The 17,270-nt window shown below is 40.7% G+C and overlaps 1 protein-coding gene across 11 annotated transcripts in view; it reads left to right on the top strand.

The window, feature by feature from the left end:
* Window positions 1–17,270, top strand: part of LOC121908104 (receptor-type tyrosine-protein phosphatase N2-like) — a 250,156-nt gene that overhangs the window by 178,247 nt on the left and 54,639 nt on the right. For all 11 annotated transcript variants that reach the window (XR_006099174.1, XM_042427810.1, XM_042427809.1 and 8 more), the window contains one exon: window positions 10,871–11,083. Coding sequence is in view for 10 of the 11 variants with exons in the window: in XM_042427810.1 (XP_042283744.1) it covers window positions 10,871–11,083 (213 nt within the window). In the remaining variant the exon portion in view is untranslated. The remainder of the gene's footprint in view (window positions 1–10,870; window positions 11,084–17,270) is intronic.

The raw sequence follows: 17,270 nt of genomic DNA, 5'->3' as shown, positions 1-17,270 counted from the left end.
CAAACTGCACACAGTGGTATAATGGGAGATTTCAGTGTGCACACACACACACACACACAGACACACACACACATACTGTATCAACCCAATCTCACATTAAAATGTGTCATAGCCACGTTGGTCCACAGTGCAAAACGTATTAGTTTCACAATAATGGCTCTAAAATTGTGAGATGCCTACATTATTCTTTTCTATTGGCCTGCGTCAACCTCATATGACTGTCAAGTTTCTGTCTGCGAAAACAAACAAATGGCTACCATTCCTTTTATTCTCAGTGGAAAATGCAATTTTTAAAGGTAGTTTTGGCATTAAAATGTGTTTTGATAACAAAAATACAAGAAAACTTGTGTTTAAAAATACAAGAAAACTTGTATTTTTGTGTCTACATTTATCCCTATCCAAAGAGCACCTCAAACAAACTCTTTTTTGAGTCCAGGAAGCGCCCCTACCCAAACATTTTTTGTGTTTTGATAACATTTGTAGTGAGAAGTGTGCATTTTATTTTTATAATCTTTGTATATGTTATGTGTACGATGATCCGTTTGTCAGTTACAACAAAGATTTTTCAGGCTTTCTATCGTTGCTATGGTGGTTGATATGGATGCTGATATCTCTGAAACTACGTTGTTGCATGTTGTTTGAATCGTTGTCTTTGCGTTGTGTAGTTCTGAGCTGTTATGTTATTTGTGTTATTTTATGTAACTGTTTGATGATGTTCTTTCAATAAAAAACATCGATTTTAGAACGCCCCAGAGATGGATTGAATTTGAAGCAGAAAAATTTGGGGTTTGCATCAGTGGTAACTTAACACGACTCTGCCCATCGGCAGGCTTCCAGAAAGCTGGCCAATCAGAACAGAGTGGGCTCATCAGAAGGGGAGCCTTAAAGGGACGGGAGCTGAAACTGCCTGTTAGAGACGAGGATGAACTGAGGGGCTGCATAAAGGGCCTGTATAATATAAATTTTTAAAAAACAAAACTAAAAACTGATAATGAACTGTGAATAATGCAAAGCTACTCTAGTGGAGTCACTGAATAAAAATTTAGAGCTGGTAATGAACATAATAGGTCCCTTTTAAAATAAAATCCCAAAACCAAGAATAATGAAGATACAAAAAATCTCCAGGACTTTGTAGATTGTAACATTTGCATGCATTGGTATTTGATGACCTGGGAGTGAGAACGGTTTGGTCTTTTCAGCCCTAACCCTGACCCTAATCCTAATCCTAACCCAAGCACTTAGGCCTTATTCCAAGCCTGTAGTAATGCCCCAGATTGTCAGCAGTATTGTAATCTCTGAAGGTGACTTATTTTGTTCAATGATTTCACTAGAAAACAAACAAACAAACAAACAAAAAGCTTAATTTTATATATTGGGCCTTCAAAGTGCTCTTTGTAACCATGTTATAAAGAGCTCTTGATCTCAGCTATCATGTGAGTATAGTCAACAACTGGGGGCGCTGTCAGATATGGGTAAAATATGGTTAAAATTAATTTTCACCCATTTAATAATTAGATATTTAAAATCTGATTACACAGATGTGTTTACAGCTTGATTCAATTCAGTACCACAGTTGTAGTTCTTTCAGTTTGCAAAGTAGGATTGCAATATAAGATTGTAAAAAGATATATCTACTGAATATATCAAAATATCTAGTGCATCTGAACTAGTAATTACACTGCATCTAGATGATCTATGTTAAGAAAAAGTAAAGATGTTGGCTTATTTCAGATTTAACTTTATTTCTCAGAATCGAAGGAGAAATAATTAAAACTGATGGCCTTAACATTAACCCATTTTATTGTTGAGTTATCAAGGACACTTTCGTGTTTTTGTGTTGAGAAAGATTTTGTTATACCATAGATAGACATCATTAAAAGAAAACCTTAACACAGTGACAGTGAGGAAAATACTTCCAAGCGGCAGGTCCTCCGGTCAGCCAGTCGCAAAGCCTCAAAGGCGCTCTAAAATATAAGTTTTTTATTGAAAGAGCATCATCAAACAGTTACATAAAATAACATAACAGCTTAGATAACTACACAACGCAAAGACAGTGATTCAAACAACATGCAACTACGTGGTTTCAGCGATAGCAGCGTCCATAGCAACCGCCATAGCAACGATAGAAAGCCTGAAAAAATCTTTGTAATAACTACAAACTAAACATAATTTACATTCACTGAATGAAGATAAAGAGAGGAAAATGCACATTTCTCACTAGAAATGTTATCAAAACACATTTAATGCTGACACTATCATAAAATATTGCATTTTCCACTGAGAAAAGGAATGGCAGCCATTTTTGTTTGTTTTTGTAGACAGAAACATGACAGTCATGTAATGTCAAAAAAGTCATGTGAGACTATATCTTATCCAGACTCATATTTAAATGTTGATCAATGCACGAAAGGCAAAAGTGTATTTCTTTTCCACCTGTTTCTCTTAATCTCGTACATAGAAACACACATAAATACTCATTCACTCATTCAGACACAAAGGCACAAACACACACCTTCCTGTCTTAATTCTCCCCAATGTTTGCTGCAGCTGTTAGTCCTCCATTGGTCTCAGTGCCTCCTTCTCCACTCTCTGAAGCTAAGAACTCATTAGTCCTATTTGTTGATTGGGCCTGGGGGTGGCTATGGTGTGTATGTATGTGTGTGTGTGTGTGTTTGGTGGGATGGTGTGTGTCTCCCTGACAAAAAAACCTTAGCCATGTTTCTATCTAAATATCAAACTTAAAGGAAATGTTTTCAAAAAAGAGCAATGTGAGTCAGTTGCGTTTCTATCAGCTAATTTGAAGAGAACATCAACAACAACAACAACAAAAACACACAGTATAAAACATAGTTTAATGTTTTAAGTTTAATGGTTTATTATTGGACACACATTTCACATTTCAGGAACTGTATAATTGATAAGATATGATAAGCATGTGTCAGTATTTGCTTTAATCAATGTCCAGTTCAAACTTCACTTTACTTTTTAGCTCAACTGAGTTCACAAACAGTTGCAGATTTAAGATAATAGTATCAAAACACTTATGTTTTCTCTTTATGATTTTGACTCAACATAACCATATTTCCCATTCATTGAGGCAGAGAAAGAGACATTTTATTTGCATTTTATTCTGTTGACATGAACACAGATACAGATGTAGATCTGTAGATAACAGTATATTAGCCTCTGTGTTTTAATGTCAACACAATATATGAATAATTTTCATATGAATCCCATAAATTTGGTTATTGAAAAATGGTGAGCAGGACGTTTTTGAGTTGAAAAATAAACTTGTCTGTGCCGTCTATGAAGACAGTCTTTCTTAATTAGCTCAAGTGAACAGTAATTAGCATGTCTGTATTGCAGTTTCTTGTTATGCATTAGCATACACTGTGTATTTGTGTTAAGCTGAAATCCAATGAAGTGGTAGGGCTGTTTTTCATGAGTAGAATCCAACTGATGTCATTCACATATGGACGTCTGAGGGGTAAATGAGCGTTTTCTGATCGAATTGTTTACGTAGTCGGTCGTTTTCACACTGATGACTGAGCTGATTCTGGTTTCTTCTTTTTTACTCACTTATATGAAAATTATACTCTGTTAGTAGCCATTGCTCTTGTCATTTCACAGCCGAGTGACTTTGTATTTTTTCATATCGGAGACAGAAAAACACTTTCTACTTAATGGAACTAGTCTTGATGATTAAGTCAGAGTTTTTCTTATAACTATGCAAAACATCCTCATCTGAACAAGTCACAGCCTCTAATGTGGCCTTGAAATCTTATTAAAGTCAAAGTTGGAAAAGAAAAACATTGTAGTTTCCAGCGGAGATCATTTTATTGTTACTCAAAGAGAAATCTTTATGAATCTTCTTGATTCAAGCGGCGGTTTCTTGGCAGCGGAGGACGGATCTGCCTGAAGATATTTCCACTTGTTTCCAGAAAACAAGTGAATGTCGCTGCACTGACAGAATAATTTTAATTTGTTTTAAGGATACAAGATTTTAAGGCTCAGCGTGAGAGAAACCATTCTCTCTTTGCTAATTTCCTCCCCTCTTTCCCCTCGCAACCTCCTCCTTCTGCTCCTCTCCTCTTCGCTCTACCTCTCCTTACTCCCTTCGCCTCCTCCCTTCCCTCACTCCTCATCTTTGCTCACCCTTTTCCTCTCTGGTTCTCACCTCCTATTCCTTTCCTCTCTTCTTCCTCCTCCTCCTCCTCCTCCTCCTCCTCCACCTCTTCCTCCTCCTGTCGGCAACATGTGGAGCCATCACCATGGCAACGAGGGGAGGTGACATGTGCTGTAGACAGGCAGGGAATGGAGGGAGGGAAGGGAGGAATATAAGGAGGAGCCCCACAGCGCACTTTGTAGTGTCTCTCTCTCTCTGAAAAAAAAAAATGCATCTCATTCCTCTCTGTGGAAGTGGAGGCTGCTGGTCCCTCTTACTCCTTCTTCTCTCGTCTCCTCTCTCTCCTCCATTCTCCTCCTCTTCGCTCCTCTTTGTGCACGCGCTGAATGCGTCAAGGAAAAAGACCGGGGAGAAATCTGTTGGTGCATTTTTTCTTTCTTTTTTGCAAAAGGATGAGGCGAACGGCAAGAAAGAATGAGGAGGAGGAGGAGAGGAAGCCGGGAACTTTCGTTTTTTTTTTTTTTTCTCAAAGGAGAGAAAGGGGATGATGGGAGGAGATGCAACTCCCTCTCTTTCCCACTCACTCTCTCACTCACTCACTCTCCCCTCTGCCGCTGCCAGTGTGGTGCTGTCTCTGAGTCGCTGGTGTCGGTGCAGCCGGAGTGGAATGGGAGATAGAAGCGGGAGGAGGTTGCATTACCTCACCATGGATTTTTGGTAGGATTTAATTGTTGTTCTGCATGCTAATGTTGGCTGAATTTCTTGACAACTTGCTGCTGTTTTATTTCTCCTCCATTTCTCTCAAAAATCTTGAAAAAAAAAAAAGATGAAGGGTGTTTTCCTGCTGTTGCTCTTCTCTTCATTCCTCTGTGTGCATTCTGCACATTTTACGCACAGTCCCTTTTTTTTTTTTCCAAGTTATGCATATCATATTTTTCTTGCAGCCATATTCATTTAAAGTGTTTTGTGTCCCAAATATGCTTAAACACTCTCAAAAATGGACTAATCTTAGCCAAAAAGTTGAATTTCTGCAGTAAACGCACAATGGCAGCATCTATGGAGTTTATGCACTGATTGATGGCGTGCCCTGGTTGAGGGGCTTCATGCAGCTGCATCTCACCGTAACATTGTAATAACATTCAGTTTAATGGGATTTACTGCTGTTTTCATTTTCCCCAGCTGCGGCTTCATATCGCTGGAGTGCAAACTTTAAATCACATTGTGCATTTTTTTTTAATGTTGCGAGTGATATTGAACTTAGAGGAGTATCCTGTTCTCTGATTTGTATGCGGTGTGTGATATCGCTGAGAAATAACGTAGATTCACACTGTTCTGTTTGAAGATATAAGAGGGATGAAAACATGTGAAGTGACGTAAATAGTTTATTTCTGTTAGATTTCTAAATGTACGTCCATGTCGGTGAGATCGATATGTTATATATCATATATCATGCTGTTGGGCTTTTGCACAAAATTGTTTGCGCGCACTTTCGCGTGTGTGCAGCGTGCACGCATGTACGTGGTTGTGTGGGTGTGTGCAAAATTACGTGCAAGTGCGTATGAGTGTGCACCTGCAGATATGGGTGTCAAATGTAACATCACTCTACATATCAGCGTGTGTGTGCGTGTGTATGTGTATGTGTGTACACCCGAGTGTATAAAATCACATCAGCCTGTGTGTAGATACATCTACTTACTTACATGTGCAGCTGTGTGTCTGCGATGCGTTTCTCTGTGCTTGTTTGCTGAAAGGTTTTGTTAAAAAAAACCCCGGCTGAACTTTTTCAAAGGCCGAAATCAGATGAATCAGAGGTGAGGGACAGATCTTTGTTTCCTACAGCAGTCGTCGTGGAGGAAAACAATAGCCGGCCGCCGCTCTCCCTCTGACCTTTTTTCACCCATTCTGAATAAGCCAGAGCCTTGCAAATCCATCTGCCTTTTGTCTATGGGAGCCTGGCTAATCCACACCCCCCTTCTCACACACACACACACACACACACACACACACACACACATACACACACACACTTATATACACCCTGTCACACACACACACACACACACACACACCAACCAGGAGACCTAACCCCTCCACCACCAAACCTCCATATCAAATCCAGATTCCCAAAACTACACACACACTCACTACACTTTTTCAAACTGATTTCACTTAAATTCAGATTTTTTTTTTGATTGGTTTGAATAAAATTATCTTTAATAACAGCTGCAACTCAGATTATTGCAAGAAGATAAATTCTAACGCTACCTACACCTCACACAACGTGGACAGAGCTGATCGAAGAGGAGCTTTTAATGCAAAACTGAATAAAAAATTCCTCTAAAAGGAGATAAAAAAATATTTTAAAAAATATTCTGCAATGGTATCCTTCTCTTCCTCTGCTTTTTGAGGGTTTTTTTTTGTTCTTTTTCACTCCTGTTTAAAGACGCCTGCCTGTCTGTCTGTGGGGAGTGTGTCTGATATTTGCTGAAAAGGGCTGAACCCAGCAGCGTATATACAGCCAGCCAGCATCCTTGACGGGCTATGTTAATGCTTTTCAGACACACTCAGTCAGGAGGAGCTGCACACTATATGTCAAATCACATTTTCACTATGTTGAAATGAAACATTTGCAAGTGCAATCGCTTTTGCAGGAGCAGATGGACAATAGAAGTGGAGGCATGAAAGGAACTCCCTTCTTCCCTTTGCCTTCGGGGAGACAATATTTTCCTTTCGTTTTCGGTCGCTCATTTGATCAAATCGTCTGATTTTTCTCCAGAAACCAACATGATTCTTTTTTTTTTTCTGGATCGTTTGATAAAAAAAATATGACATCTGGGCCACGAATGATCCAGATGGAAGTCTGGAGTGCTGTTTTATTCTGGCTGCGTTCCTTTTAGCCCCCAAATTCACACTGATTACTGTTTCAGATCATTATCCCTTTTTTTTTATAATTTACAAATTGCTCCAGCACCACAAAATTAAAGATTGCTAAATTTGCTCATTTTTCACCAATGAGCAGCCATTCACCTTAGCGGTCGCGGCTCTCTGCGTCTAGCCTTCAACATGTAATTTGATTGAAAGTGTTAAGCCACAGGAGGGAGATCTGAGAAAGGCCTTAGAGCTGCAGAGCCGACCAGATAACCTCTTATTATCAGGAATCGGAGTAGGTAACACACTGCTGTCAAGAACAGGAATCGCTATGCAGATATAGGTACTTAACACGGTGTTCGGTTTCATTCTGTAAGTTAGTGAAAAGGTTACACCATCCTCTGGCTGTGTGCGCCGGCTCGTGTGTGGATGTGTGAGCGTTCCACCTCTCGTTCCCGAGCAAACATTTGATTTTCAATCATTGCAAATTCCTGCTACATCTGCGCAGCGCGGGAAGCGGAATGGCTGCTCGTTTTTCATAGCTGTGAACTAACAAGTCGTGCAACCCCCTCCTCCCTCCTCCATCCCCCTCCCTCCCCCTCTCCCCCATCCCCTCCTCACCCACCCCACAAGCTTCTCTCACTCCTCCACCCCTTTACTGTTCCTAACAACTGCAACCAAACTTGATTAAGCAGGTGGGGTCAGGCTACATTTGTTTGAATCAATAGACAGACATGCTAGGCAGCCATGATAAAGAGACCAAGGGGGAGGTGGAATCTGTGTGTGTGTGTGGAGAAAAGAGGAGGAGGAGGAGGAGGAGGAGGAGGGTGGGCTTTGGAATCGCCGGCATCTGTCCCGTGAAAGATGACTGAGCTGTTACAGTTAGAGCCTTGAATTATGGGCCATTACTAGCCGAGCAAGATGCAATCCCTCTCCATGAAACCTAATTTGACAAAACAATGAGATGACTCGGAGAGTAAAATGACAAATGAAGTTATTTGATCCATGGGGGGGAGAAAAAAAAAAAAAAAAAAAAAAAAAAACATTTTGCAAAAGATGATTGCAGTGGAAGCATGTGGAATCAGCAGTAATGCATTATTAATGGCCTTGCCGAGCCCACAACACGTACAGGCTACCGCTACCGCTCAGCTACTTTTGTTTATGATGCTTCTTTAACGGGGCTGATACTTCTGCTGCTACGATCTTTTACATTAAGGTCGCGCTAATGAAAAGACACATTAAAAATACTGCAATCAATTGTATCTGCTTTTTTACAGATGTCTAATGCAATATTAATATCTGCAGCCATACCAACATAACATAAACAGCCTCCCTGCATTATGTTTATTACTGATTTATGAACAGCCTCAGTAGTAACTTGCATGTACTAGTAGGTAAATCATTTATATGTACTGTACTTCAGGGCTGAATTTCTTAGATTTTTTTTTTGTTCTGCTGCTTTATTATATTATATATTTTTTTCTTAGCAGTGAGAGAATGCTCTTTAATGCAGCGCCCCAGTCAGAGACGCCCACTGTTTCCTTTCAAGGCCGTCACATTACTATGCAACCAGCTTTTACAGTACGGCTTAGGGCTCCCCAAGCAAATTGGACACCCCACAAAGCATCGGACAACTGTTGTCCCCCCATTGTGGATCTTTCTGCAGGCACTCTTTATCAGGTGCTGAATGCAGCAGCAGCAGCAATGAATGAAATCATAGGGGGTGGGGTGGCGAAGGCGGAGTGGGAGAGGGGGGCATCATCGAGTGGTGATGGCAGCGGCGGCGGTGGGGGTCACTCCCCGAAACCTCGCAAGAATTCCAGAACAATCCGTGCGGCGCAGGGTAGAGCGGCCCTTTTTTTTTTTTTTTTTTTTTCGCCGCCCCCCCCCCCCCACCACCTCCCAGGGTTTCAGGGTTTCTCTGTGCTGACAGGCAGGCAGGAGGGATCCAACAGGGCTGCCCCCTTTCTCCCTACCGCTTTCAAAGCCTCCTTTCCATTAACTCACCATACCACACCTCGCCTAATCTCTGTGACCTCTACCACCGACGGATGGACGGGGGGGTTTTTTTGGGGGGGGGTTTTACCCTCCTTTTTTTTTTTTTTACCCTCGAGACAAACTCGCTGTCTTTCTGTGAGGTTGATTTTTCACTTTTCTCTGGCATGAGTTCAAAAATAAAACCAAACAAGCTTAATATGCTGCATAAATTGACCATCAGGGTAATAATGAGCTATAGCAATAAAGGGGAAATTCTTTACTTTGCTGCAAAAATGTGAAAAAAAACAGTTGTTCACAAGAAGAGACAAGTCGAGTAAAGCTGTTTTTTTTTTTTTTTTGCAATTGATTTCTTTTGATTATTCTTTGTCAGGAGGAATTGTAGGACTTGTCATTGGCGGTGCAATTTGTGGCTCCTCTCTTTTGGTTCTTGCTTTCCTCTTTGTTGTTAAGATCATTACGCGCTGTGTAATAATAGGGAATTATGTTTCCTATTGTTAACTTTTAGCAGTCAGGTAAAATGCAACAGGCCCATTATCTTGCTGGTGTCTGAAAATGAACAGCAGGCAACAGTTGGAGCAGCAGCTCGTAATGAACAGTTCAATAAGACTCACTTCCCTCTTCTCACAAATGATCGCGGTGGTGATTTTTTTTTTTACACAGTCAAGAAGCAGTTCAAACAGAGACTTTTATCATACAGTATGTGTCCATTGTGTTATCTTAAGCAGCAGACTGTGTGAAAAGAAATCTTTCATCTCTAGTTGTTTGCTGAAGGATCTGGTTCTCACGCGCCGGATTAAAGTGCCGCCGAGGTCGGAATTGGAAAGGCACTTGCTCAAGACGGCAGAACGTCTGTTGCAACCGATTCACAGCAATAGAAAATTCCTCCAATATAGCAAACGGTGTGTTGGGCTGTCTGGAGACATCCAGAATGCTTTGCTAAACAGGAGTTTATGCATTCTATGCACTCCTGGGCACAGATGGTGGAACAAACACTTGTGATTATACTTTTCATCGAGCACAGTGATATGCATATTTATGTCTTTCCACAAAAAAAAAAAAAAGGAAAAGAAAAGAACCATGTGATTAACACTTTTATCTACTGATGTAGGATCAAACGTTTTTTAGGGAAAATCATTGGAAACCAAATTAATTAATGCTTTTGAGTGGTTTCAGATACTCTAGACCAGTGGTTCTCAAACTTTTTCATGACAAGGACCCAAATTAGACCCCCATTTGATAGGATTTTGTGCCCAAGCTGACAAGAGTTGTGCTTTTAGATGTTTTATTACAGAAAGTGTACAAAACCACAACAGTCATACAGTCTGTCATTGTGTTACTTATGTATGGAAGTATAGTGAAAATAAATGATTCCCCTTTTTGCTGGTTACCCAACTGGAACCAGGACCTGGACCCTGCCGGACCCCGCTTTGAGAACCGCTGTTGTAGAATATCAGTGTCTGTCACTTGTTTTTCAAAGCATGCGGTGCTTTAATCCACATCTATCAAACCGTGGGTTATGAAGTTCTGAGAGTCTGCAGCTTTTTGTTCCAATCAAACACTCTGCCAGATGATTTAGCAGATTATTCCCTCTTGTCTGATTCATCTGTGATATCACCTGCTGTAAGCTTTGGCTGGATTGAATGAAAATGTGCATACTTTTAGTTTTACACCCCGTAGTTTATTCCAAAGCAGCTGCCACTTCACAAGTGCAGTCATTTTTAGCATAGTGGATGATTCAAAACTCTTGTGTCGGCAGTGATTGTACCACGCTCCACCTTTTGAGCTGCGCAGGGAACCACTCACCTCAGATAAAAAAAAAAAAAGATAATAATAGAAATGTATTATTCACCATTTATCTGTTTCTTTTGTTTCCCACAGGGGAGCCAGATCAACCAAATCCCAACCAAGTACAGCCAGGCGGAGTCGACCAAGTTCCTCATCCTCACCGTCGTGTCCATCCTGTGCATCGTCGGCGTGCTGCTGGCCTCCACCGTGGTCTACTGCCTCCGCCACCGCTCCCACCACAAGCTCAAAGAGAAGCTCACCAACCTGGGAACAGATACCGGCAGCGATGCTACCGCCACCTATCAGGTAGGAGGTGTTACTACAACGTCTATTGCAATCACTCGTAAACAGGTTGTATGTGTTTACTGGGTTTGAAAGTTCAACCTGTTTTATTAAGATAATTTTTAGAGGTAATTTAATTTTTTTTTGGTCCCCACACATCTAAAATGGAGTCCGCTTGAGGCAAGAACAGCCTAGAAAATACATCAGCTAAAAGAAAAAATATAGAGAGTGAAATCAAACAAGCTGTTGTCCCTCAAAGCAATTAAAAGTATATTTCTAAGCCCAAATTTGTGTGTTTTTTTACTATTATTGAGCCTTTTATTATCAATTTATACCAGTTTTTCAATTATGTTGTAAATATAAAAACATGAATTCACAGTTTTTTTTCCCTGTTTAAATAAAAACTGTAAAATGTTGAGTCCCAGAACAGCTTAATGTTTCAGATAAAGTTTATCTGAAGTGCTGCATTCATAGCACTGCTGGTTGAACCAGTTTACTCTGGTACTGCTGGTGAGGTTAAAAGGGAAAGAAACCCTTTATTGAGGAAGTGTTGGTGACATTCTCCTCATTCTGCTTCATCAAACCAACCTCAGTTTTGTATATTGTCATGTTTTAACTAGATTGATGCCGTGTGATGATCGTTGGCTCTACTTAGTCCCCCCCCTGCTATCATTTGTTGTTTGAGACGTGAAGCGATATCACCAATCCAACAGGTTTTCCACCTCAAGTCATTTCCATTCCCCCTTCTGCTTGCTGTAATTATCCTTTGGCCGGAATAGCCGGGTGTGAAATTTAATTTACAGAATCCAATATTAAGTGGCTTTTTGAGCAAAGAATTAGATTGAGATTTTTTCCGTCTCTCTCTTTGACCTTTTCCCCACCATGTTTTTAAATGAGAGTGGTCCTGTGAGCATTGATTTTATAATGAGCCCAGCCCATCCCCTAAGTGCTTACATTTTATGCTCTTCTCCGGGGATTTTTAACTCCTGAAAATAGACTTTGCTGCTGCGTCAAAAGGTTTACCTCATCGCATCAGGGATTCATCATGCTCATTTTTGCACATTGTTAACCTACGAGGAAGATGATGGAAACATAAAATACGTGCATGAATCAAAACAGAGAACGTTATAGTCTTACCAAGGCTTCGTTATTGTCATTGGGCTGAATTACCTAATAAAAGAGACTGTCACAGAGAGTCTGACATTCAACATGTCCAATGACAGGCTGACATTTCAGCCAGACACCTCCGTCTATCTACATAAAATATTTGCTTTCCTTCATTTTGAGGAACTTATCTTCACGCTTACTTGCCCTCGAGATTGACTTTAAGCCTCTAATTGGAAAATGCTAATTAAAATTCACACTTAAGACTGTGTTTACGCATTATTTATCTGATTAATAGCTAACAAAAAAAAACGTTCATGTTGCTCAGTCTTGGTAGTTTACTCTGCGCCCCGCTTTTGCTCAGACTCCCAAAGCTCTTCTAGTTGATTCTCTCTCCTCCTGTCGTCTTTATCGAGTCTCGACAGCGAGCCGCCGTCATCCTCAGTGAAAGACCTCAGTGTTCAGCTCCCATCTTAGCCGTGTAAGCCTCGTCTCTTTGTCAGCGCTGCTGTGTAGAGGGGTTCCCTGGGCTGGATTCTGTCTGTGTTTGCGTGTATATGTGTGTGTGTGTGTGTGTGCAGTCTCTAGGGCTACATGCAATTAAAGCAGACAGGAAGCGGCAGGCTGCCTGACGGCCTTACTACTGCAGCTCCTTCACGCTGACTGTCAGACACACATGCACATAAACTGGCATTGGCACACAAACATGCACACTCATATACGCACGCACACACTCGCCAGCTACAGCATGTTAATGATTCCCGCCCTTGGTCCGTTTTGTTCGAGGCCCTCGCTTTACACATTTCACACACACACACACACACGTCACCGTCCCACCAGCTCCCTCTGAATCCCCTCCACCTTTCGGCTCTCTCCGCTCCTCAGCTCCCGGGCTTGTCAATCAAACGGTCCCCGTGAAACCGCGGCATGGGATTGGCCGACAACGACAAAGGAGACGTTGATTGACAGGCGTCGACGGAGGAGAGCGTGCGGCGTGTCTCAGCACCGGGCGGGCGGGCGGTGGATGACGCTCGTCAGTCAGTCAGTCAGTCAGTCAGCGAATCCCTGGATTACTCTGCAGTCGATATGGGAGTCAATGTCGCTTTCAGTTTATCGTTACATCTGATTCAAACTTTTATCTGCTCCCAAAAGTCTTTTTTTTTTTTTTCTGTTGTTTTTTTTTTTTTTTTCTTTTTTGTCTTGAAGTAGAAGAAACTGAGCAGACTGTGATCAGTGCAGCTGATTGCAGGGGAACTTTTTTTTTTTTGCACGGGTTTTTCCTCAAATCAAGCGATATTATCTTCAAGCATTATTATCTTATTTAGCGATATTGTCTGCCGCACCGTGAAATTTCTTGAAACATGAGAAGGGTTTTTGAAAACTAGTGAAGTTATATTAACACATTTCCATATTTTGTCAAGCTTTTAAGCCTCTAGACAAGATTAAATGACTTGTTAAGTTATTTTTCAGCATCATTTTTTTTTTTTTTTTTCAGAGATTGCCTCCCTCAGCCTGCTGCCTCACACTGTGTCTGTTTTCTCTCTGTGTCTCAATTTAATTTCAAGGACCTTCTCTGGCACGATAACATCAGCTTTACACTGCCAAAGAATAAGTGCAAAACACATTTCCAGTACATTTCAATTTAGATTAAACAAGCAAACAATAACTCTTGTTCCCTGACTGTCCTGCAGCTCCTTCCTCTCTCTCTCTCTGTGTCACTTCCGTTTTTTTTTATTTTATTTTATTTTATTTTCTGTCCATTTCAGTTGTTTCTTTCTCTCTTTCTCTGCTCTTCGGTAAATACATCAGTTTGCTGATAACAGCCTTTCATTAAAAACCAGATCTGTTCCAACCAGCGTCGTCTACCTCTTATGTGATGGATAGAATGTATTGTGATTGATTATGTATAATAGATTTGATCGATATTACACTGCCGCATTATCTTTGGGAAGCCAAGTAGTAAAGAATGTCATTACTATTAGTTTCAGTGTAGAGTTGTGGTGTCCTGTGCAGCCAGTATTTCCACCAAGAGGCTTCAATGTAACAAATATGCAAAGTCAAATGAGTCTAAATGTATTAAATTCATAGATGATGACTCATTTTGGAAATATTATGTTCAATTTTGCACAAACTGTCTTCAGAGTCCTTGTCTATGTGGTTTTACAGCCAGTGCCAGAATGAATAAATGCTGGACAACATATAAAAATGTCCCTGAGGATTTATGTACATATCGGATGATTCTGCAGGAGAGAATTATATCCAATGCCAATGTAAGGAGAAGTGTAATGTTTATGTAGTGTGGCAAAATGGAAGGTTTCCATCTTTAACACTGGAGATCAGGGTTTGCATCCTGTCAACTAATAATTAACTTAGATCTTTATAACAATGACAGCTGTCTTTCCTTGTTCCTTACCAAGTAGTTTTCGAACCTGAACAAAACTTCAAAGCACTGTTATTGTTCATATATTGTTGGATATGTAACTTATAACACATTGCTCCTGTTTAGCTAGTAGTCAGGTAACTAGCGATGTGCAGACTGTAGTTTAATTATATTAACTCTTCTGCAAGTGCGCTGTAAGCAGTGCAGTTCTGGCCTGTCCTTCATAATTCTGACATAATTCAAACAGACTAGTGTTTTTTGTTGCTAAATATGGCAGAATACGTAATGCGACACTTTACTGCTGTGCTAGTACAAACCAAATTTAGTGCTAGCCATAAATCTGGAAATGTGCGTCTATGCTAATCCCAGTTCTCACTGTTAGTAAGGCAGCTAACATGGTGGTTGCTATGGTTTCTACCATAAGAATAAACATTTTTGAAATACTAGGCTAAAGAAAGCAGTGACTAACATGCCACTTACTGTTTATTGGTGACAATAAATTATGAAATTAAAGGAATATTCAATGCCAGTAGTTCAGTTGCGTCCACTTTAATCCTATATTTGAGTGTCAGAGGCTACTTGTCTTAATAGAAACTCTGAACACATGTGATTTAATGGGATTTATCTTTGGCTTGAAAATGGTCACATATAAACATAAATATGTTTATTAATGCATATTAGCCTATGGCAGCTGCAGTCCAGCTGTATTAGTATCATCTTTGGTATCCATTAAATACTGTCCTGTGTTCTTTCTCCTCGTCTCGCTTGTATTCGTTCCTTCACTCCGTATTCTCCTCCCATCCCACCATATTGTATCATGCTCTCCTTTGTATTTGTTTGTTTGTTTGAGTACAGAGACAAAGCACTTGGGTGAAGGCCCCTGCATTTGTTTTGGTCAGAAGGGCATGTAAACAGAGGCGCCTCTGTGGGCCCAGTGGGCCCTGCTGGCACACCCCGACCCCCAAACCCAGCGCACCTCCCCATTAACAGGCTTTTATATAGAAGCGGTGCTTTGGGTGGCACACGCCTCCTGACACTGACACGCCCGCTGTTGCCCCGGGGGTGATGCATGATTCGAGACGGTCACGTGGCGCCAAGTGGATTCCCTGGCATGACGCCCATGAGAGGGGGTTGTCGGGATTTTTTTTTTTTCTTTTAACCTTTATTCATGCAGGGAGGGCTGACGAGACACACATGCTCTGTTGAAACACTGACAATGATCATGCAAACACGTTTCCATGTCTCCAACTTCACAGCAGCACATTTTGATGTTGTATTCAAGGTGAGCGCTCTCCTTTCTTGTACCTTTAGAGATGTTCATTGATTTCATGGAAGAAGTCTTTGTGTCAGTGCTTTTACTTTGTTTAAGGCCACTAAATTAAATTAGCTGCAGGACAAGAAACTTGCATGTTTAGGTTTTTCTCATGCAAAGAGAAATATGTTTTTCAGTTAATAAGTAAAACCCTCCAAGTGAATACATATATTATAAAGTGCTTTTGTGACATTCTGTGGATCAATGATCCTTTAGAGTGCAATGATGTAGGCTGTTATATACAGAAGCTTAATTATACTTTTACAATTCAGTTATTGAGAAGAGAAGCTTATCTTAAAGCAGCTTAAAGGATCATGAGAGTAGTTCACTTCAAATCTCTCCTGGTTGTTTTTCAAATGCTGCGATACGTTTTCCAACCCTCCAGACAGACATTTGTTTCCAATTTGATTGCGTTCATTTTGAAAATCAGTTTGCAAAGACTCATAGCTTTCTGGAGATTGGTAATCCGTCATGTTTACCCACCTTTATTTAGCATCTTGAAATGAACAATTTGCTTATTTGTAACATCTTTTTGTCAAAAGATGTAGAAATAATGGATATCCTTGAAAACAACAACAACAGGAGGAGCTTTCAAAAGCAAATCTGGGCTCTCAATCACATATAGCCAAACATTGACAAATAATAAAGATAACCAAATATTCAATGTGATGTATAAATGTTATTACCCATTAAATGTCCCATCTGAAATTTGATTTTCATACAATTGTGTAATGGAACAAAGGAAACAGTTCAAGGTTTCATGTATAGGTGTGTCTTTAACTACCAGGCTCTTCTACCACCACATTAAGTAGAAACAGGACTGAATGTTTGCTATAGAGTCTAACTGTTAGCGTTAGTCTCACGTACTCTCGTCATTTACAGCCTGAATTCACAAATAAAAAGCGACATTGAGACAAAGCTGGAAAAATTCTAACCAGACTGGTTCAGATCATAAACTACAGTGATTAATGTGACGCGTCTCGCCACCTGATGAAGTGTGTGTGTTGCTGAAAATCAATACACTGGAAATAAAGATACTTGTGCCTGTGGATGGACGCAGCTCGGGGGGGGGGGGGGGGGGGGGGGGGGGGGTGTTGGGACTTCAGAGGCGCCGTAAATTTACGCTGTTTAGACTCTAAACCTGTCCCGGGTTATATTGTTCCATCAAATTTTTGCCTTTTTGTCCTCTAATTGGCTCTCAGGGGGAAACCATTTTGAAGCAGTTTTAATTACATCATAAAAGAATTTGCTGCGGCGGCAGAGTTCACCGCGTGGGCTTGTTGAAATATGAATGTTGTTGATCATGTGTTTCCCTCCCCGACAAAACACCCACGATGCATGTGTGTTGTGCTGATGTTCATTGTGTCGCTGAGGATGTAATGCCGGCGCCATCGCCGCTGCTAGCAGCCATACAG

Source organism: Thunnus maccoyii, chromosome 12, assembly GCF_910596095.1.
Source record: "Thunnus maccoyii chromosome 12, fThuMac1.1, whole genome shotgun sequence".
NCBI lineage: Eukaryota > Metazoa > Chordata > Actinopteri > Scombriformes > Scombridae > Thunnus > Thunnus maccoyii.
This window is presented reverse-complemented; position numbering and strand designations above follow the sequence as displayed.